The 23,748-nt window shown below is 38.5% G+C and overlaps 2 protein-coding genes across 11 annotated transcripts in view; one reads left to right on the top strand and one right to left on the bottom strand.

The window, feature by feature from the left end:
• EXTL2 (exostosin like glycosyltransferase 2) overlaps positions 1 to 21,261 on the bottom strand; it is a 32,118-nt gene extending 10,857 nt beyond the window's left edge. The window contains exons 1-2 of one of the 2 annotated variants that reach the window (XM_004471669.5): positions 20,936 to 21,261; positions 18,486 to 18,563 (exon numbers count right to left, since the gene is read on the bottom strand). In XM_004471669.5, coding sequence (XP_004471726.2) covers positions 18,486 to 18,490 — 5 coding nt within the window. In that variant the 5' untranslated portion in view covers positions 18,491 to 18,563; positions 20,936 to 21,261. The remainder of the gene's footprint in view (positions 1 to 18,485; positions 18,564 to 20,935) is intronic. The other variant, XM_071217219.1, reaches the window with a different exon arrangement.
• A 682-nt stretch (positions 21,262 to 21,943) lies between these two features.
• The window catches only part of SLC30A7 (solute carrier family 30 member 7), a 101,696-nt gene continuing 99,891 nt past the window's right edge, over positions 21,944 to 23,748 (top strand). For 6 of the 9 annotated variants that reach the window (XR_011649616.1, XR_011649613.1, XR_011649612.1 and 3 more), the window contains exons 1-2: positions 22,281 to 22,434; positions 22,654 to 22,755. Coding sequence is in view for 3 of the 9 variants with exons in the window: in XM_071217217.1 (XP_071073318.1) it covers positions 22,355 to 22,434; positions 22,654 to 22,755 (182 nt within the window). In the remaining 6 variants the exon portion in view is untranslated. Of the gene's footprint in view, positions 22,026 to 22,280; positions 22,435 to 22,653; positions 22,756 to 23,748 lie in introns of those variants that run through there. The other 3 variants (XR_011649614.1, XM_004471671.4, XM_071217218.1) reach the window with 2 other exon arrangements.

Genomic DNA, 23,748 nt, shown 5'->3' with positions numbered 1-23,748 from the left:
GGAACACTCATCCATTGCTGGTGGGAATGCAGAAGGATCCAACCATTCTGGAGGACAGTTTGGCAGTTTCTCAAAAAATTATCCATAGATTTGCCATATGACCCAGCAATACCACTGCTGGGTATATACCCATCAGATCTGAAAACAAGGACACAAACCGATATATGTACACCAATGTTCATAGCAGCATTGTTCACCATCGCCAAAAGTTGGAATCAATCCAAAAGTCCATCAACAGATGAGTGGATCAATAAAATGTGGTATATACACACAATGGAATACTACTCAGCTGTAAGAACCAATACACTACAATCGCACGTGATAACATGGATGAACCTTGAGAATCTTATGTTAAGTGAAGCAACCCAGGCATTGAAGGACAGATACTATATGACCTCAATGATATGAAATAAGTTAACTGCCTCAGAGAGCTAGAGTCTGGAAAAGTGGCTTACTGGAAATCGGGGGGTGGAGGAAGGATGTGAGTTAATGTCTGTAGGGGTGGAATCTGTGATGAGCTGGGGGTAAGTATGAGCACAAAGAAGGGACAAAATGGGGGCAAGGGGTTACCTTTGGGTGGGGTTTTCTGGGTTTGAGGGGGGCTGGGGATGGGAATAGGGGTAATATGGTCCAAGAAATAGGTGGGAGGGAGGGGCAACATACAAACATGGGAGAGTGCCAGAAGTTCGTTGAGAACTAAATGTTGAGTAAAACGTATCAAAGTATAAGTAGGAGGGTCACCTGGTTAGGACGCTCAGGGGGTATGGTCTGATGCGGGATGAACCCCGGAGGGAATAGCTGAAGGCTCATTTTGCCAAGGTGGGTTCTACCATTGGGTGGGGTGGACCCATATCCTGGGGAAGACTAATGCCGTCGAATAGAGAGAACTGTATCTCTCGTGAGAAAGGACGGCTCCCAGGGCATTAGATTGGCAGGCGTTGTGGGCCCTAAGGGGAGGGGAAAATGGACGTGCAATGGATAGAACAAAGGTAAATAAGGGGGCAAAAGAGGAGTTATGTGAGAGTACACGAGGATGAATATAAAACAGCTAATATTACACCAAAAACATATAGGGGACGACAGACTAATAATGAAAACCATAAGACAAAACATAGGATAACTAAAAAATTTAGAAAACTGTACAACCTAAAGTATGGACCACATAGTAAGCACAAATGTTACCTTGTTTGAAAACTATAGTTTCGGAATCTGTACATCAGTTTCAGGAAATATGATATGAATAAGTTAAAAGATTATTGCTGTGGAAGGGAAAAGGTTTTATGGTGGATCTGGGGAAATACTGTATATTGTATATATGAATTTTGGTGATCTAAGACTCTTCTGAAGCTGACATTATGTTGGGATTCACTTTACGGGAAGTTTTGGATCACAGAGTGGTTCAACAATGGCAGCGGAGGAATACTGATATGGGATGTTATTGACAGGATATATATGGTTGACAGGGAGTTATACAGGGCATATGCCCAGGGTATATGGTAATGTCTATATATACTCATAGTGGAAACAATTAAAAACAACAGCTGGGGGGGTACTGGGCTCCTGGCCGGGGGGGTCACTGTTGTGGGCCCTGGGAGAGCAGCAGCAATCCTCCAGGTGCAACGGCAAGAACCAGGAAGGAAGGAGGGCCCAACAGTGGGCTCTTGATACTAATGGCTACACTTTTGAGCCTATGCACCTGCAATAAGAACAAGGCCTAGAGTAGCATTGTGCCTGGGGGTTTCCTCCTGACAGCCTTCATGTTACTCAAATGTGGCCACTCTCACAGCCAAACTCAGCGTGTAGATGTGATGCATTCCCCCCAGCGTGGGACACGACACCCGGGGATGAGCCTCCCTGGCACCGAGGGATCACTACCACATACCAGCTGAAGAAGCAACTAGAAAATGACCTTGAATTAAAGATTCAATGCGGAACAGCAGAATATACCTGTCTACATATAATAACATGACTTCGGGAAGCGGTTTGACCTAATGTAAGGGGGAAATGGAAAGGAGAAATGAGATTATAAGGCTGTGAGTCTCTAAAAAGAGTCTGGAGGTTGTCAGAAGGAATACCCCTATGTACAACTGAACAGAGTCTAAGAGACAGATAAGGTAGATACAACCCCAGGTATTGGTTCTTTTGAGGGATAAAGAGACCCACGGGTTCTATGGTCATGGCAGAAGGGGTTCACTGCCATGACAGATGGCCCTTCTTTGGAGCTGGTGTTTCTGCGTGATGGAAATGGACTCAGAGGGGATCTCTTTTCACAAGACTTGCATGCTACTTTATTGGAATTGTAGTTGGTGCTGAGTTTAAGATATATGTAGGGGATTTGAATCTCTGGACTGATAATATGACACCCAGGCCCAGAGCCTCAACAGACTTCAGCTCCTACACTTTGACTTATTGGATTTACTCCACTCAGCTAACATGGAGTTGAAGAAGGTCAACCACCACAACATGGAGCCTAGAGTGTCTACAACTAGAAGCGGGAAGAGTGCATCCAGTACCCAGGTGGAATCTAAGCCCTCACTTGACATAGGTGTGCAATGGACACAACCAATCCAATGTCCACAGAGAAAATGTGAAATGGGTGTGGGAACGGTAGCCATGGGGGCTGCTGGGTGTGGGGAACGGGAGGAAGAGATGAGATGTGGAGGCGTTTTCGGGACGTGGAGTTGTCCTGGATAGTGCTTCACGGACAATTACGGGACACTGTAGATCCCCCCAGGGCCCACTGGATGGAACGTGAGAGAGTCTGGGCTATGATGTGGACCATTGACTATGGGGTGCAGTGATGCTCAGAGATGAACTTACCAGGTGCAATGGATGTATCACGATGATGGGAGAGAGTGTTGCTGTGGGGGGAGTGGGGGGCGGGGGCGGTGGGGTTGAATGGGACCTCATATATTTTTTTAAATGTAATTAAAAAAAAAAATAAATAAATATTTTAAAAAATAAAAAAAAATAAAAAAATAAAACAAACAAACAAACAAAAAATCCCTTTCTATAAAATTGAGGTGTTTTTTTTTTAACATATGAAATCATATGCAGAACCCTAAGACAAGATAACAGCAGTAGCAAATAATTATAGTAACTTTATTATCAGGCCCTAATAATACCCTTCACATGCCATAGTATGTTCTTATTCATTCAACAAATTAAACAAATAGTTACTGAGCACTTATTTTGTGCTAGGCACAGTTCTAGGTTCTGTGACTATTGCAATGATATGATAGACATGGTCTCTGCTTTTGGAGGAAGAGGAGACAGTAGGGAGAGACACATAACGCAAACACATTCAAGAGATAATTTGGGATACAGGCAAGTGCTTATGAAGCGAATAAATAAGAGTGACATGATCAGCATGATGTGGGGTTTTGTTAGTCTCAATAGGGAGTATGAATTTTATTCTAAGAAGACATTGGAGGGTTTTGATCAGAGGAATGAAATGACCTGATTCATTTTTTACTGTTACTATTCCTATTTTAATAGGTTGGATGCTTACAGAGATTAAATAATTTTCCCAAGATTACTAAATGCCTTCAGTAATGGAACTAAGATTTATATCCAGGAAAATCTGCCCCCAGAGCCCAGTCTGTATATCATTATAGGCTCTGGGAGTATGTTGTATGGACTCAAATCCAGGTTGAACTGAGGTGGATCTCTTGAGATTCTGAAGTCTCTCACAGTAGAGACCACAAGGTAATAACTACTTTTCTCACTGTTCCTAAAAGGTCTTCTTTATATCTCCAAAGTTGTCAACAAAATAGTAGAAGTACAAATAACTCATGTGTGTGGCCTGGCTACTCACTGGTCAAACATTTTTGGCTTATCAACACTCTCCATTATATGTGAGGAAAGGTTAAATCTCACAGTTTTACAGAGACCTAGAACTCAGATTTCATTTCCACCCTTGCTTCATCCTTCTGCTCTGTTGGCTTTCAATTTTTTCTGCTTTTCTTTCTTCTGCTATTTCTGCTTCTGATTCCAGATTTTACTTATTCCTCCGCAAATCTCTGTAAGCCTTTTGAGGTATGTCCTTATTTTATATTTTGCAAGTTAAGTCTTCATATCCATTTTAGCAGATACTGGATATATTCTACTAATCTATTCAAGTATGAAAGCCAAGAATGAGGAAAAACAATTTTTCAAAGAAATTTACTTATGAAAAGACTAGAAACAAAAATAATCCAGTCAAAATACAACTTACAGAATGGGAAAATATATTTGGAAATCATGTATCTGATAAGGGTTTACCATCTAGAATATATATAAAGTATTTCTACAACTCATCCATAAAAACAGTCCAATGAAAAAAAATGGGCAAAGGACTTGAATAGACATTTCTCCAAAGGAGAAAACAAATGGCCAATAAATCACATGGAAAGATGCTCAACATCATTAGCTTAAAAAAAACAACAAAAGAAAACCAGAAAACAACAAGTGTTTGGGGAGGATGTACAAATATAGAAACATTTGTCATACAACTGCTGTGGAAAACACTTTGGAGATTCCTTAGGACTTAATATGACCTGGCAATCCTACTTCTAGGTATATACCCAAAAGAACTGAAAGCAAGGACTCAAAAAAATTATTTGTACACCAATGTTCATAGCAGTATTATTCACAATAGTCAAAAGGCAGAAGTAAACCAAGTGTTCCTCAACAAATGAACGGCTAAACAAAATGTGATATATACATACAATGGAATTATATCAAACCATAAAAAGGAAAAACATTTTGATACATCATAGAACCTGGATGAACTTTGAAGATATGTTAAGTGAAGTAAGTTAGGCAAAAGGACAAATACTGTGTGATTTCCCTTACCTGAAAGAACTAGAATATGCAAATTAATAGAAAGTAGATTATACGTTACCAATGGTGGGTGGAGGTGGGTGGGAGTAGATAATGAATGGATAGTTTGGGGTGATGGAAAGCTTTGGTAATGGATGGTGCTGAGGATAGCACAACATTGTGAATGTAATTAATACAACTGAATTGTGGTTGAAATGGGAATTTTACGTTGTATATGTTACCACAATAAAATTCTTTTAATTAATAGTGAACCCTCATGTAAACAATTTTCATTACTAATACTCTATCAATATTGGTTCATAAATTGTAACATATGTGCCTCTCTAATGCAAGACAATAATAGGGAAAACTATGTGTTTGTGTGGGGGTATATGGGAACTCTGTCCTTTCTATGCCATCTTTCTGTAAACCTAAAATGCTCTAAAAATAAAATTTGTTTTAAAAAAATTCAACCAGGAACTTCTAAATATCATTTATAAAATATCCTCAAGAAAAAAGAACTTTAGGACTCAGAAAGAATGAAATTCTATTTACCAAAATGGTTTTAATTGATCCATATTCTATCTACTTTTACTACTTTTGATAAAATTTCTTTTTAGGAGTATGATAAATAGATAACTCTCATCTATTGTTCAATACAAATATGATACAGCTGGAAAAGACTTCTCACTGCTGACCCACATTAGTTGGATGTATATGAATGATGGTGTTTTTCCAGCAAAGGGACTGGAGACCGTTTATCATCCACATCCTCTCTCCTAGTTTTCCTGTGTATATGGGCAGGCATTTGAGAAGAAACTCACCAAGTACACACAGAACCAAGTGGTAATGACTGGCTGATGCCCATGACCTTGACCTAGCTATCTCAGGTCTACAGCTGACAGATCCAACCAGTCAGACTCTTCGACTTTCTCCAACCTAGACATGGTCGTTTCCTTCATTTCTTGACATCATTTCTATGTGTCACGCTTGCAGTACTCTTGCTTGCTTTCAGATGGTTGTCATTATTACTGCTGTTCTTTAATCAGAAAATAAAAGAATTTGAGGACAGTGACATACCTATAAATATTTTTGTATGTGTGTGTGTGTGTGTGTGTGTGTGTGGGTAGCACAACATTGTGACTGTAATACCATTGAATTGTATGAGAAATTGTATGAGAAAACTGTTTATTGTACCTACCCTGTGCCTGTGTTTCAGGAATTGTGCTAGGTCCTATACATACATTTCACAGCAGCAATGAAGATGTGAGCCTAATTAATAGAACCATATTTAAGAAATACTTTAAATGTTACCTTTTGAAGTTTTGGAGGCAGACCTAGGACCCAGCTCTGTGCTGACTGGTTCTGGGACCCTGGGCAAGTGCTTTTACCAATTTGAGTTTTGTTCTGCTATGTGTAAAATGCGGGAGCTCTCAAGAGGGTATTCTCTCAAGAGAAGATTCTCAAGAAAAGATTAATTTTCATCAGCCCTTCTGAGTTAGGGCATGTGATTCTTCCTCTCTGAGCCTCGGTTTCTTTGTCCGTAAAACAAAGCCAGTGGTCCCCATTTCCCGGTGTTGTGAAGAATGAGAAATATAGGTGGGAGAGCTTGGTACTCTGTAAAGTCTGGTGCACTGGAGCCTTGGCAGAGTGTGTGATCAGCAGGACAGTGGCAAAAACAGAGTGTGCTGGAATTCTGGGGCCTGCCAACAATGTGGGTGAACCTGTTCCTTCCACTACTGCCCTGGGGCTCCAGACCTTCCCACCCTCTGCCTGGGTTAGTCTGACTCTGGGCTCATCCTGCCTGCCTTTTTCTAGAAAGCTACTCAGTCACCTTGTTCTGGGCACCTTGTAAAAAAAAAATGCTACCTTTAAAATACTTTAAGTTGCCATTTAGCATAAATGTCCAGAGTTAAATGTCTCTTTAGTTTACTTTTCAACAGCTATTTCAGGCTACTGTAAAAGTAACATTATATTGATTAATTCTCAGTCACCTGGTTTAGACTAATATAGCTATGGCATGCTAACTGAACAGGGTCACTATCACTGCTCCTTTCGGTACACATTACCTCTGTACATTTAATTTTTGGTTTTCTCTATCTTCTTGGAAAGTATGCTTTGTGCATTTATATACAGATACATAAGGTCTTATTTCGCACCCTGTGTTTGGATCTCAGCATCTGCGATTAAGTCATCTTTTCATAGGCAATCCTAAGACTAGTCTAAATCTTTCCATTTAATGGAATATTAGATTCTGAACTAAATCTCATTTGACTTTCCAAACGATGTCCAATCAATCTTTTGTTTTCCATGAAGGAGGTGACTTCCAAGTGGTTGAGTTAAAGTTATAATTACGCTTCCATGACCTTATTTTATGTTTTTAGGTATGTTTTATAATTGCAAAAAGTTTTCTCTATATATAGTTTCAATAAGGATATAGAGAGACAATATAGGCCTTTAACATATTTCTTTGACGTTTATGAAAATGAGTAATTCTGAGGAGGGCAGAGGTGTACAAAACTCACTCCACGGTGTGCAGAATAGCTGGGGCATGTGCAGAGGGCTTATTCATGAGGACAAAGAAATGGTCATTGTCATTCAGCAGCTCTCATTTTTCAACAGTCTGGATTTGAAAAGCAAGGTTAACTTTGCAGTTACCTTTATGGAGAGCTTTCAAGGATATTCTCTCCTAGATTTTCTTTGAAACCTTTTTTGTTAAGAACACAAATTTTGTTTTTCCCCTTCCATCATGGCCTCACTCTAAGATATGAATACAATGAATTACTTTTGAAATAACCTCAGCTTTGCCATGATTATTTTTCAAGGACAGTAATTGAAGGCTTTAAACTACAAAGTTTTCATTTATACATCCTCTAAAATGATATATACTGTTAATGTAGTCAGCCAAAGATAAACCATTATGCATTAATAATTTTAGTTAGAAGGCCTTGAAAGTACTTTTTAATACTGAATCAAAAGCAGGTCCCCTGAAGCATATTTTAAATTGTGTAAATATGCCCTGTTTCAGAGTAAAGAATCATTCTGACAACTGCATTCAAGTGTACCCTGAATAAGATCTTCATGTTCACTTCAACAGCTAAGTAGCAATAGCACATTGTAAAACGTACATGGAAGTGTTTATAGTCACTTATACAGATATTGATAACTATCCGGCAGCTTTAGTCTAAGAAAAATAATGAAAATTACTATAGCGTACTATAAATATAAACTCTCAAGGACACTCATGAGAGACTGCTTCACTTTTATCTACACTTTTACAGAGGTGCTCTACCCGTTATAGAAACCTCCTCTTTTGGATAGCTTCTAATCCCCTATTTTACCTGTATTAAAAAGGTTTCAGGAGCTATGAATACTTTATATCTTTAGAAATACAGTGTAAATATTTCATGTGGCATTTATTAAATAATTCAACCCAATACAATTTAAAAAAAATTTTAACCTGTATGGAAAAGCATTAAGAACTAAGACTTTATAGACTGAAGCAGATGGGCACATCTGGGTTTGGAGAATAGCTGAAGTCTGGAACTCTACTGTAGAAACAGCTGAGAGAGATAAGCAGCAACTGCAATGATGATATCATAGTTATTTTTATTTCACAGTTTATAGCTGCCTTCTGTTCTTTTTCTAGAGAAAGAATCTATCACATAATTCACAGCTTTAAGCTTTGAACTGGATAGGAGAAAGAATACATCTGGATGACCTATCTCTTACTTGGAAAGAACCAAGAGGTTAATAGGTACCTACCAGTTCTCTTGATCTCAATTCCTAAAGCTTTTAAAGTTGTTTTAAACTATACCTGAATGTATTAACTGACACCCTGATTACAGAAAGGGCCTGACAGCTCTTAGTCTGTTCTCTTTCCTGTTCATTTCCCATCATTATGACTACAGTGGATGAAATTTATCTTTGATAAACAAATGTCAGCAAAACAAAACAAAAATCCTTCCTCTTCTTCATCTGAAAAATCAAAAGATCCACCAGTGAATCTTGTACACCTGTGTTAACATGTAAGTTCTCCATAGTTGGGGAGCGCATCCTTTTAATTATTTTTGCAGGGGGTTACACCAGCATCCTCTCCACCAGTAGTTTTCATCTGGGGGCAATTTTGCCCTTGAGGGGATATTTGGTAGAGCCTGGAGACATTTTTGATTGTCAGAATTAGGGGGTGGGAGATGGGGGATTCTATTAGTCAGCCAAAGGGGTGCTGCGGAAAAATACCAGAAATTGGTTTGTTTTTATAAAAAGTATTTATTTGGGATAGGCACTTACAGTTACCAGGCCTTAAAGCAGAAGTACTTCCCTCACCAAAGTCTATTTTCATGTGCTGGAGCAAGATAGCTGCTGTCTGCGAGGGTTTGGGCTTCCTGGGTTCCTCCCTCCCAGGGTCGTGCTTCTCTCTGGGTTCAGGGTTCCTCTCTTCCCAGGGCTTGCTTCTTCCTGGGCTCAGGGTTCCTCTCTTCCTGTGGCTTGCTTCTCTTTCCTCTGTGTGTTTACTTCCTGGGAGTCCAGCTTAAGGCTTCAGCATCAAACTCCAACATCAAAACTCTAACATCAAAACCCCTCAACTCTATCCTTTGCCATGCCTTTTATCTGTGAGTCCCCACCCCTTAGTGGGGACTCAATGCCTTAATGATGTGGCCCTATCAAAGCCCTAATCATAACTTAATCATGCCCAGGTACAGACTAGATTACAAACATAATCCAATATGTATTTTTGGAATTCATAACCATATTAAACTGCTACAGGGATGCTGTTGCTATCTCGTGGGTAGGCACCAGGAATGCTGCCAAACATCCTCTAACACACAGGATAGCTCCTGATAGCAAAGACTTAAGCAGCCTAAAATGTCAATAGTGCTGAGGTTGGGGAACCCTGCTCTACAAACAAGTTACTTAATAATCCACACTTAACCATGATGGGAAGGACTGCTAGTCAGGTGGCCTCTGAAAATTCCACTGCTATTTGCTAATACAATGAGGAACGGAACTGTGTTTCTAAAACTGCCTTAGTATTTATATGACTCATTGTACAAGTCCAGAGACTCAGAGAGGTAAAAGGGACATTGGAGCACTTCTAAGTCAACCTACTCATTTCAAAGAAAAGAATGAAGGTCTAGGAATAACGGACTTGCCTAAGGCCAAGCAGCTGCACAGAGCTAGCCAGCAGCAGGGCCAGGGCTAGGACCAAGACTCCTGATGGCAGGCACAGTTCATGATTCTTTCCACTGTGCTCCGGTAAAGTCTGCAAGGATGTGTCAAGAAGCAGTACATTAGACTGCCAATAGGATATCTGTAAGATAAAATAAAAGTTCATATCTGGTCTGTTGGGGATTTCTTTTTTACAGCTTTATCATTGAGATATATTCCATATCATAAAATGTACTCTTTTAAGGCATCCAGTTCAGTGGATTTTATATATTCAGAGTTGTGCAACCATCACAATCTAATTCTAAAACATTTTCAATACCACATTCCCCCCCCAAAATCCTATACTTATTAGTCACGCCTCCTTTCAACTTCTGCCAACCTCCAATCCCTACCCCAGACCAGGAAACCACTAATCTACATTCTGCCTCAATGAATTAGCTTATTCTGGATGATTCGTATAAATAGAATTAGGTAGCCTTTTGCGAATAGCTTAAACATGTTTTTAAGATTCATCCATGTTGAAGCATATATCAGTATTTCATTCTTTCTTATTGCCAAATAACATTCTGTTGTACGAATATACCACATTTTGTTTATCCATTTATCTGTTATTAGATATATGGGTTGTTTCCACATTTTTGCTATTATGAATAATGCTGCTATAAACAATTATATACAAATTTTTATGTGGGCTTTCACTGCTTTGGGCATATAACCAGAAGTAAATTGCTGGGTCACTGTGTCAAGGATATTTTAATATCTGAGAATTGAATTTTGGAAGAGCATTATCTGAACACTTTTTTCATGTTTCTTTTTTTTAATTAGGTAAGTTGTGTATTTACAGAACAATCATGCATAAAATGTAGGATTCCCATATACTATCCTATTCTTAACACCTTGCATTGGGTGTGGTACATTTGTATTGATGAAAGCACATTGTTATATTTGTACTATTAGTTATAGTCCACGGTTTAACAGTGTTCACTGTGTTGTGCAGTTCCATTGATTTTAATTTTCATTCTAGTAAAATATATACAACACAAAATTTTCCGTTAACCACATTCAAATATATAATTCAGTGTCATGAATTACATTCATAATACTGTGCTACCATCACTACCATTCTATATCAAAACATTTCCATCACCCCAAATAGAAATTTTCTGCATTTTAAGCCTTAATTCCCTATTCCCACCCCATCTCCCAAGTAACCTATATTCTAGATTCTGACTTTTGCTTATTTTAAATATTTCATGTCAGTAAGATCCTACCATATTTGTCTATTTATCTGGCTTATTTTACTCAATATGATGCATTCAGGGTTCATATATGTTGTTGCATGTATCAGAACTTCATTTTTTTTTTTTATGGCTGAGTAATATTGCATGTTAAGTGTACACCACATTTTATTTGTCCATTCATCAGTCAGTGGACACTTGGTTTTTTTTTGATCTCTCGACAACTGTGAATAAAGCCACTATGAATATCAGTGTGCAAATAGCAACTTTCAATTCTTTAGGTAATATTTAGGGGTGAGAATGCAAAGTATTATGTTAATTCTATACTGAACTTTCTGAGGACCTGCCAAGCTGTCTACTACAGAAGTCACACAATTTGACATTTCCACAATGAATGTTCCTATTTCTCTGCATCCTCTTCAACACTTGTAAGTTTCTGTGTTTTTAATACTAGCCATTCTAATGGGTATCTCATTGTGGTTTTGATTTGTATTTCTCTAATGGTTAATGATACTGAATATCTGTTCGTGTGCTTTTTGGCCCTTTGCATGTCTCCTTTGGATAAAAATCTATTAAATCTTTTGCTCATTTTAAAAAATGGGGTTGTCTTTTTGTTGTTAAATTGAAAGATTTCTTTATATATTTTGGATAGTAAACGATTATTGGACATGTAATTTCAAAATATTTTTTTCCCATTGGGTAGGTGTCATTTTACTTTCATGATAAAGTCATTTGAGGTAGAGAAGACCCATTTATCTAATTTTTCTTTTATTGCTTGTGTATTGTGCATAAAGCCAAAGAAACCATTGCCTAAAACAAGGTCCTGAAGAAGCTTCCCTGTTTTCTTCTAGCATTATACTTCTGGCTCTTATATTTACGGCTTTGACCCCTTTTGAGTTGATTTTTTAAATATATGGTATGAGGTAGGAGTCCATCTTTTCATTCTTTTGCTAATGGAGATTAGTTTTCCCAACACTGTTTATTAAAGAGACAATTCTTTCCAATGAGTGGCCTTTGTTCCTTGTCAAAAAAACAGTTGGCCATATATGTGAGGGTTTATTTCTAAGCCCTCAATTCTTCTCCATTGGCCTATAAATCTGTCCTTGTGCCAGCACCATATTATTTTGATTACTGTGGTTTTGTAATAAGTTTTAAAAACAGGAAGTCTGAGTTCTCTACCTTCATTCTTCTTTTTTCAAGATGGCTTTGGCTACTTGGGGTCTCTTAGTCTTCCATGTAAATTTGATGACTAGATTTTCCAATTCTGCAAAGAAGGCTGTTGGAATTTTTATGGGGATTGAATTGAATCTGTAAATTGCTTTGGGTAGGACTGATGTCTTAACAATATTTAGTCTTTTAATCCATGATCATGGAATGTCCTTCCATTTAAGTCTTCTTGATTTCTTTTAGCAATGTTTTATAGTTTTCTGTGTACATGTACATCTGTGCTTAGATTTATTCCTAGATATTTGATTTACCTATCATAATTTTTTTTCCCTTGGTATCTTCTTCTGATTGTTCATTACTAGTGTACCCCACCACTTTGCCAAATTCACTAATAGCTCTAGGAGCTCTGTTGTGGATTTTTTAAAAAAAGGATTTTCTGCATATAGAATTTTAAAAAGATTATCTGCAAATGGGAAAAGTTTTACTTTTTCCTTTCCAATTTGAATGACTTTTATTTCTTCTTCTTGCCTAATTGCTCTGACTAGAATTTCCAGTACAAAGTTGAGTAACAGTGGTGACAGTGGGCATTCTTGTCTTTCATCATTAAGTATGAAAGTTAGGTATGGGTTTTTCATAAATGCCCTTTATCATCTTGAGGAAGTTTCCTTATAGTCCTAGTTTTCTAAGTGTTTTTATTTAAAAAAAAAAAAAAAAAAAAGCACTGGATTTTGTCAAATGCCTTTCTGCATCCATTGAGATTATCATTTGCTTTTTTCCCTTTGATTTGTTAATGTGGTGTATTATATTAACTGATATTATGTTGAACCTGCCTTGTATAACTGGGATAAATCCACTTGTTTTCTTGCTGTATAATCCTTTTCATGTGCTATTAGATTCAATTTCCTAGTATGTTGTTAAGGATTTTTGCATCTATATTCATGAGATTTTGGACTATAACCTTTTCTTGAAGTATCTTTATCAAGCTTTGGTATGAGGCTAATGTTGGTCTTGTAGAATGAATTAGGGAATGTTCCTTCCTCTCAATTTTTCCCCCAAATTGATTTTATTGATACATATTAATACATCATACAATTTATCCAAAGGGTATATCAATGGTATTTGGTATAATCACATCTCTTCAATTTTTTAGAAGAGTTTGAACAGGATTCTTGCTAATTCTTCTTGGAATATTGGTAAAATTTATCTATGAAGCCATCTGATCCTGGGCTTTTCTTGTTGGGAGGTTTCTGATGACTAATTTAATCTGTTTACTAGTTATTGGTTTGTAGAGATATTCTATTTCTTCTTGAGTCAGCGCGGGCAGTCATGTGTTTCTAGGAATTTGTCCATTTCATCAAGGTTATCTAATTTGTTGGTATACAATTACCCATAGTTCCTCTTATTGCCCTTTTATTTCAATGAGGTCCATTGTAATGTCCTCCTTTTCATTTCTGATTTCAGTCAAATTTGTGTTTTTTTCTCTTTAATTCTGTCAATCTAACTAATAGTTTGTCAATTTTATTCATTTTTTTAAAAAAATAACCTTTGGTTTTGTTACTTCTATTTTTTTTTAATTCTCTATTTCATTTACCTCTGCAATAATCTTTGTTATTTACTGCCTTCTGCTCACTTTGGGTTTAGTTTGCTCTTCTTTTCCTAGTTCTTTGTGTTTGGAGGTTAGATCTCTGATTTGAAATCTTTCTTCTTTTTTAATGTAAACATTTAGAGATACAAATTTCCCTCTCATTATTGCCTTGGTTGCATCCCAGAAGTTTTAGTTTATTGTATTTACATTGTCATTTGCCTCAAGATATTTCTTATTTTCCATAAGTATGTGAATTTTCCACTTCTTCCAGTTATCGATTCTACTTTCATTCTGCTGTGTTCAGAGAAGATCCTGTACAATTTCAGTATATTAAAATTTACTGAAATTTGTTTTGTAACCTAACATATGGTCTATCCTGGAGAATGAGCTAGGTGCACTTGAGAACAGTGTGTATTCTGTTGTTGTTGGAAGAAGTATACGTATATATACAAAAAATATGTCTTTTAGGTCTAGTTGGTTTAGGATATCGTTCAAGACTTGTATTTCTTTATTGATCATTGATCTAGATGTTCGATTTTTGAAGTGGCAGTGTATTAAAATCTCATAACTATTAATGTAGATCAATTTCTCCCTTCAAATCTGTTAAGTGTTTGCATCATATATTCTGGCACTCTGCTATTAGGCGCACATATATTTATAACTGATAATGTCTTCTTGTTGAATTGACCAGATGGAATGGCTGTCTTTGTCCCTCCTAATTGTTTTTGATGTAAATCTATTTTATCTAATATTAGTATACCTATACCAGCTCTCTTTTAGTTGCTACTTGTAGAATGTATTTTGTCCATGCTTTCACATTAAACCTACTTGTATCTTTATATTTAAGGTGAATCCCTTGCAGATAGCTTATCTTCGAGTCATGCTTTTTTATCCATTCTATCAATCTCTGCCTTTTGACTAGAGTTTAATCCATGTACAATTAAATTCACTACTGATAATGCAAGACTTCTTTCTGCCATTTTGTTAGTCTTTGTCTTATAATTTTTTTCTCGATATTCAATTAATACCTACTTTCATATTTATTTGATTTTTTTTTGTATTGTAACACATTGAGTACCTTCATGTTTTTTCTAGATATGTTTTCCATGTTTCTGTATGGTTATGATGAGGTTAAAATTTAACATCCTAAATATTCAACAACCATTTTTTATTTGCTACTATACTGTTATGTACCTCCAGTGCATTTTTAATATCTTGCATTGTGCCTTTCATCACCATAAGATGTTATCTTTTCATGTATATTTACAATTTCTTTTATATGTTCCCTCAGTGTCTTCTTGATATCTTTTATCTCTTTCTTCATTTCACTGAGTTGATTAAGGATATATGTTTGGAAATCCTTGATTAGTTGTTACATGTTGTGCATCTCCTCCTGCTTCTATTTTGTTCATTAGACTGGGCCATGACTTCATGTTTCTTAGTATGGCTTGTAACTTATTGCTGATGTCTAGGCATCTGTTTATCTTGATTGGCTCATTCAGTTGGTTAGTTTCTCTTTCAAAACTAGGGCTTTGTTTTTGTGTTAAGGGTTCTCTTTAACACATGGTTCTACTAATTCTATATCTTCGTAGTTGTCCATGCTCAACTGAAAAAATATTAGATCCACAAAAAAGGAATGAAAGGAGAAAAAATAAAGGGAAAGAACAAAAAAAAACAGGAAAAATCAACAAGAGGGGAAAATAGTAAAAAGGACTAAAAGTTTAAAAAGTGAAAAAAGAAACAGGAAAAAATTAACTTAAATTAAAAAAATTAAAATGAGAAGGCACTTGATGTGTTACAATACAAAAAAATCAAATAAATATGAAAGTAGGTATTAATTGAAGAACTGAGAGACAGAAAAAGTGTAAGGCTTACAAAGACCAACAAAATGGGAGAAGAAAGTCCTACATTATCAGTAGGTAACTGAGAAAAGAAAGGAAGGCAAACAGGAGAAGGTGGAAAGGAAGTAAAAAAAAGGAACAGGGAAAATATGAAAGAATGAAAAGAAAGACAAAAAAGAAAAAGGGAAGGAAAGAGAAAACAAAAACAAGAACAAAAAGTAAGCCTCCCTCTCAGGCCACCAGCAACTGTCTCAGGCTATCTGTGCCCACCAATCAATTACACCAGCTATGGGGATGGACAGGGGAAAAAAGAAAACAAAAAAAACAAGCAAACAAGCACCTCTGTCTAGGATCCCTGCTTGCCCCCAAGGCTCCCCTCTCCCTGGGGGCTGGTTGCATGCCTGATACATACCGGTTCCTTTCCCCAGGGGCAGGCTGGGCTTGTGTCAGCCTGCCTGAATCCTTCCCTCCTCCCTTCTCAGGCTCTGGCACAAGGCTCTCTTTTTCCAAGATGGCTGGGAGCTAAACTGCTTGCCCTATCACACCCCTCCTGCTCCATTCACTCCCTGAGCAAGCAGGTGCTGGCCAGCATTCCCAGTTATCCTACCACTCCCTTCCCCTCCCCTTGAAAGCTAGCTGGATGCTGACAGCACATCCAATTGTCCCACAGTTCTTCTATCCCCAGGGCCAGCTGCACACCTGCCTTTCCACTAATTGCCCCCACCTCATCCCCTGGGTGCCAGACCTCACACCTGATTGTTTCATGGTTCCCCTTCTCTTGAGAGCCTGCTGGGTACTGGCACACCTACCAGGTTGTCTAGTAGCTCTCTTCTCTCTCCAGCTGGCTTACCTGCCATATTGCCCAAAGCGGGACTTTCCCCTCCCTCCCTGCCATCCTCTCTTATAGCCCCCATAGCCCTGTGGCTTCCCTTTTGCCAGGCAAGCCTGCCTACTTTCCCGCAGTTTCTGGAGGAGAAGTGCAGCCTGCTGTTCCCTACTCCACCATCTTGGATCCCCTTGATACCAACGACTGCAACCTCTACATTGTTCCTATACCTACCTTTACTATAATATCACATTTGAACAGACAGATCTAGTACGCTGTGCTGAAAGAGAATTTCTATCATGGTTACATTAAGAGTGAACCATTTTCTTACAGGTAAATCAGGTTAGAATGAACAGGGGCAGCATTTAAAACAGGGATATTCTACACTAGCTACCCTGTCTCACCTCCCTCCTTAATCCCACTTCCTTATCCAGAGCAAATGCTGCTCATTAGTCCTCACTTTTTTTTTTTAACTCCTAAACTCCACAAAGTATCATATTCATTCTCAATGCCTCTTCAGCAGCTATTATCAACTCCTACTAGAGTTTATTTTACAATCACTGCTTTAAGGGGAAATACCATACATAGATATTACATATAAAATCTCTTAAAAGTACTATCTGCTACGTTCAATCATCCAAATGCAGAGGTCTGAATTATGCTAGAGAAAAGCTCTTTCTAGTCTTGTATCTTCTCTGGGAATTGTCAATTAATTGTAGCTATTATCATGATGATAACGATGATGTCTGGAGATGAACAAGCTGACAGATATATATTACGTCAGGAGTAAGACTAGCCTTATTCCTAAGAAGCATATTCATGACTGGTAAGGATCCACAAAGTCAGTGCATCCTAAGAGGAATAGCTAGATATAGAAAAGCATTTTTAGCTCAGCATCATGTCATGCAAAATTATTTCCAGAAATGGGTCAAAAAAAAAAAAAAAAAAGCAAGCACATTTGCAAATATATTGCTTTTACCCTTTTCGGATACTGGAAGTTTTCATTTGAACCTCTATCTGCTTTAATCACAGGAAGGTGGAGGGGAGGCAAGATTGTTAAGCAACAGATCCCTGGAATATCCTACACAACATTTGCACTTTTACCCAATACTGATTTTCAGCAATAAACAACATTCCAAAATCATTTCTCTAAGAGAAATGGGTTTCACACATATGAATTATGACTTCTATTTTTAGATATTAAACCTAAGATGGATACATCCTCAAATGCTCAATTGGTAGAAATCCCATATGAGCTTTCTCACTTTGTTAGGGGAAAGCCAAAGTATCCATGGTAGTCCATAAGTCAACAAATATTTATAGGTGCTTACCATGTGCCTAGCACTGACAGGTTCTAGGGACAGTGATAATTAGGCAGACTTAATTTCTGATCTCACACAGTTTAGCAATAGTAATTAAAGTTGTCAGAGGTTTCCACATCTCAAATGTGTAATTTTTTTAATCTTTAGAAGGAAGAGTACTTACACATATCCACCCCATTTTGCAGATAGCACTACTAAGATTGAGAACATAAAATGATTTTTGCTGAGCCATGGAAAAAATGGCAAGTCAAAACCAATCTCCCAACTCTCACAGTTAGATTACATTGTATTTTCCGTGTCTTCTGCAGAGTTTCCACTATTTTCAGCTTTATTCTAGTCTACAATATTGCAACTTTACAGGTATTGACTTCAATCTATGATGTGATGTACTATGGTTTTAATGAATCAGACCTACCAGAGATCTTATAAGAATTTTCTGAAGGACCCTGACTCAAATAAGAAATTTTACTTCCAAGGAAACAAAAACACCTCTAAAGGGAATCATTTTTCTCAGATACAAATACTGATACTTACCTCATTGTGGTAAAGATTAATTTTTTAAAAAATTTTCCTTATGGCTTCAGTGATAGATATGAACAGACACTCTTGGCACTATTAAGGGAAATCAAAGAATTTTCTGTAACGTATTTGTCAATCAGCAGGAAATCCAAAAACAACAATACTTTTAACAGTTATCCACAGACTTAGAATTATTTTTAGAATTTGCTATTCTGTGTTCTAGGACTTACATTTAGGCAATGAGGTAATTAATGTCTTTCTTTGGGACTGGAGTTAACACTGCTATAGTTTTTATTTCATCTTTCTTTTGAGGATCCAGAAGCAGAATAAACTCATATCATCCTGTCTATCTGATACATTTACACTTTTGAAATCACAGCATATATGCCACGGAGAGAAAAATCTCTGCCAGCACTAGCAATTTGCATCTACATTCAATTTCTAGACTGAACTGTATCTGTAGTTTTATCCACTGTTAAAACAGCTTTTTCTTTTTCACTGAAGGGTCACAGGGCATTCAGTCTGAAGCACCTAAAAAACCACAGGGTCTGAAACAGGGTTACACATAAATGCCAGTATTGCTTACTGAGAATGACAGATGGCATCCTTCCTAGTCCTTGCTGACTACTGCCTGGAAGGAGCTGGAACCATGGCTAGAGATGAGCTTCTGCCCCTTAATTCTCTTTGCTTTCATTTCTCACAGGTCTGAGTAGCTGGGTTTTTTTCCCCCATATAGTCTGCATAGTTAGCCTAATGTAATTAATTAGTAGGGGATAATATAAATAAATATTGAAGAGTTCAAGGCAGAAATCCCTTTACTAGTTTAAAATTTTTTCAGGACTATATTTTATAATATTATAAATATATTAATTTTATAATATTAGATTAATCTTATGACAGAATTAAAAATTCTGGTTGGGGACTTTCATAGACTGCATCTATAATAACTACCTAAACAGAGCCGAAGAATCATTTTTGATTGTTCAACATCAAATTCTTCCATGATACATGTTATTGAAGGTGCAAAAAGAATGCCTTCATATATATAGAAAGACTCATTGAGAGATAGATGTTCCTTCTCACTGCTCCAAGGGCATCCCTGTCTATATTTTTAACATCACACAGTTCTAAAATCCTGATCTTGTTTGCCTGTCACTATTTGCCTCCCTTCAAATCATCTTCTACCCATAAAATTCCTCCAGGGAAATAACTTTGACTTATCTAGTTTTTACCTTCCAGTGCCTAGCACAATTCCTGGCACTCATTGAGAGACTGTTAAATGAATGAAAGAAACTAATTTTGATATGATAATATATGGGTTAATATAAATGGGATAAATACTATTTCAAGATGACAAGTGAGACACTATCAAAAATTTTCTACTCATAGAACTTATCCTGATTTAAATATTGTCTATCTACCCTTCACATTGCATTTATTGTCCTACTATGAGCCAGGAATTATCCTGAATGGTTCACATACATTACCTTATGCTTTAAATTTGGTGCTTATGCCATCCAAGACTGAAAGGTGTGAGGTGGCATTGCCACTTTTTGAAAGGGAGTGTTTATCTTATATCTTTTGGGGGGGTACTTGGAGCTCCAGAAAACCAACAAGCTTCTATTTCTCCAACTTACTTCTAAACTATTTGAATAAGGGTAATGCAAAATTTTCCATGAAACAGCTGAGTAATTTCTGGTTTCCAGCAATACAGGATAAAATGTAGAATTTATTTTCAAAGGCAGAATACAAAAATAAAGGCTCAAATTGCAGCTGACTGTGATGAGTTAAGAGAATGCTGGAAAACAGCTGCTGAGAGTTGATTATTTCCATAAATTCTCCCCCTCCCCCAATTAATTACGTCCTAAACAAATAAAGCAATTTTGAGAAAAACTCAATTGTCATGGAAATATTATCTTTAAACTACTTTGTATGCACCCAATTAATGTTTCCTCAGCAGTGCAGGAGAGTAAATTTAAAGTCTATTGGCATTATAAAAGCTTTCTAAAAATATAAATAAAAGCTACGTATTGAAAATATGTCCATGTTCAAGTTAAAATAATGAAATTTATGCCAAAATGGAGAGACAAAATACTCTTTACAGAAATTAATTCCTGGAACCTACTTCTCTCTCTTCTGAGTAGCTTAATTAACATGAACATTTAAAAGCAACCGAAACAGCAGGATGAGTAAATTATATTTTCAAAAATAAAATCACCGAATCCTCCTCTTCCCTCCGCCTCCCCCTAAAAAGTTCCAAGAACGAGAGCCAAACATGCATATATCCTCACTGCAAAACATTTTTTTCAAAACATGCTATCTAGCCATATGACTTTTTAAAAATATATTGTATTAGGAAGTTGTTAACTTATAAAGCAATCATGCATAATGTGCAGAATTCCCATACAACGTCCCTTCTCACTGCAAAAAAATTTTAACACGCAAGCATTTTGCAGCCTCCTTACCTCAAGTGCAGAAGATTGCAGTGGGACCAGCCGATATATCTGCATAGGGCTCTTGGAAGGGGCGGAAGGGACGTCTCGCTTGCTCGTTTTCTCTTTTTTTCCCAAACAGCGTGCACGTACCCAGTTACGTCCGTCGTACAGATGACCTGGAAAAAGCGCCTCCCGCAAACTGAGCGCCTGGAGCGGGAGACGTTCCAGAGCGGCTGCCCCTTCTTCTTGATGACGCTTCACTTCCTGTTAGACCACCAGGCAGTTCCCAAGAAGCTCGGTTTTGTAGTTTCCAGCCACCTCTGAAAGCCAATCTTTCTTTTCCGTAGTTCCTCCCCGAGGTAACAACTTTCAATCGTTCACGTCATTGGGATCGCATGTCAGTACCCAAACAGTTTCCCCGAGAGGTAACCGAGGGACTATTTCGCGACCTTGGGTGCTCAGAGAAACCTGCCAGGCTCGTCTGCCGGCCCTCCGCACGCCCTTCGCGTCTCATTCGCGAGTCAGCTCCTTCCTGCACGTCCCTGTAATTGACAGTGAGAACTGTACAAAAATTATAGTCGTGCAGGCTGCCCTTGGGATAACCTGGAAGCGAGAGGGACGTGCAAGCGAGTTTCTGACTTTCTGCGAATAGAGCTTGGCTGGGAAGCCATGCATCAACCAAACCTCAATTCATAAACGGCCACGTAGTAGCTCCCTCGAAAGAGCCTCTTTTAAACGCACTGAATATTTCTTTCAAAAGACATTGATCGCCTCCTGCGTGGCAGTACAGGAGGGTCAGGCACTGTTTCCGGGAAGGGGTGATAACTAGGATTTGGGTTTCCACAGAGTTAGTTCACTGAAGGCAAAGCCATCATTTGCACTTCCTGCAGACTGGAAGCGAGAGAACGACGTCTACATTCCTCAGCACAGCTACCTACTGCCGCGGAATTTAAGGCCAACAGGGAAAAATGGCGAAAGGGCAGGCACCAGTGCATCCTGGAATATCGGGGAGACGGTAGGAGTGGGCGTGAGCGGGGTCTCAACCTCCCAGCCAGCCCAGTCTACAGGTGTACCAGCTCGGAGTTTCTCCCGGAGCCCAGGTGGCGAGACTGGGCCACAGGTGAGTTCCCCAGAACCCCTTTGAGATTGCCTGCGCCTGCCGCCCGGCTTCTCTACAGCTCCAACCCAGCTCCCGCCGCAGGCCCCGCCCACTGCCGCGCAGGCCACGCCCGGGCCTGCGGCTCCCTCTCTCCACTTTCCTGTCCCAGGGCTCGTTGCGCGGCCAGGGCCGGAAGTCGGCGAGTTCCCGGGTGTGTGTCTGTGTCTGTAAGCAGCGCGGGGCCCGGGAGGGAGCTTGGGAGTCCTGTCTGAAGCTTCATCACTGTCACTGCCGCCACCCCACGGAACTACTTCTAGAGAATAGTCCCGGCCCTTCGCCGGGCAGAGAAGATGTTGCCCCTGTCCATCAAAGACGATGAATACAAACCACCCAAGTTCAATCTGTTCGGCAAGATTTCCGGCTGGTTTAGGTGCGCGGTGCTGTGTTTGCGGGAAGGAGGGGTCCGGCAGAAGCGCAGAACCCCCAGACCTACGGGTAGCTCGAGATCCTGGGAGGGAGTGTCAGGGACAACCCCCACCCTGCCCCCCTGCTGTGTGGAAAGGAGTGTGTAGACTGGGAGGATCTTGAAAGGGGGACCCAGCTTTCGGGTCCCGGCACTCCATGACTCTCCTGGCTCTTCCCTAACTAGGTCTATCCTGTCGGACCAGACGTCCCGGAACCTGTTTTTCTTCCTGTGCCTGAACCTCTCTTTCGCTTTTGTGGAATTACTCTACGGAATCTGGAGCAACTGGTAACTAAAGGGGAAGATGGTTGGGGCGGAAGCAGGGGGTGGGGGAGACTGAGCATTGTTTGCTTAGTGCCACGTAGCTTTTCACCAGGAGGTGCAAGTCTCGCCTTTGCCACCACCTTTGCTGCTGAGTTGCTTTCTCATCACCGCACCAATCCGACAGGGTTACATCTCTTGAGATCCGGAGCGCATCACGTGTAGAGTGACAAGTCTTTTCCTCCTTTTGGCAGATCTAAATAATCTCTCTCTACTCTGTATGCCTTAGCTATGTCCACTTTCTTGGAATTGGGGGAAACCTGTACCGTTCTCCCTCTAAACATGTGGCACTGAATTTGACCTTTAAGATTCTGAGAGGGAGTATCTGAGATACTTTACTTAAGTCTTGGAACGTGGAAGAGGTTTATAAAGGGGATATTTGGAGAAATATGTGTGATTCTTTCTCTCTTAATTTAATGTTGAAACTGTCCTATGATTTTCTTCTGGTCTTGACTGCTGTGGAAAATCCTATATAGTTTTCTAAAAGTTTGAATCTCTTGAGTTGATGATTTTTGGTCTTTTTTTTTTTTTTTTCTTTTGTAAATTGTATTGGAAAGACATAAATCCATTCTAACTATGAAAATGTAAAATTTAGGTATTTGCTCTTGAATAATTTCAGGTCTTGTGAAAATTTTCAACAGTAAGATCACCATGGTCCTTTAAGGTGTATTGGTTTGTTTTTCTCATACTCATTTGAGAATTTCATGAAAACCAACCCACAAAATTTTACATAAAACTTCAGCTTATTTCTGGGTTCCTTGAAATAGATCTTGTATCCCCAGTTAAGAACCTTGCTGTCTGTACTTTATTTTCCATTAATTAAATATACCTAGTCTCTCCTTTAATTTCCATTTGTAGAGAGAATTGCTGTTCTTGATATTAATCTCTATTGAGAATGAACAGTGGCATAAGTTACTATCACCAGTTTTTGTGACATGTATCCTTTTTTTTCTTGAGGTA

This window comes from Dasypus novemcinctus, chromosome 9 (genome assembly GCF_030445035.2).
Source record: "Dasypus novemcinctus isolate mDasNov1 chromosome 9, mDasNov1.1.hap2, whole genome shotgun sequence".
Lineage (NCBI taxonomy): Eukaryota > Metazoa > Chordata > Mammalia > Cingulata > Dasypodidae > Dasypus > Dasypus novemcinctus.
Note: the sequence above shows the minus strand (reverse complement) of the source record. Positions and strands in the feature narration are given on the sequence as shown.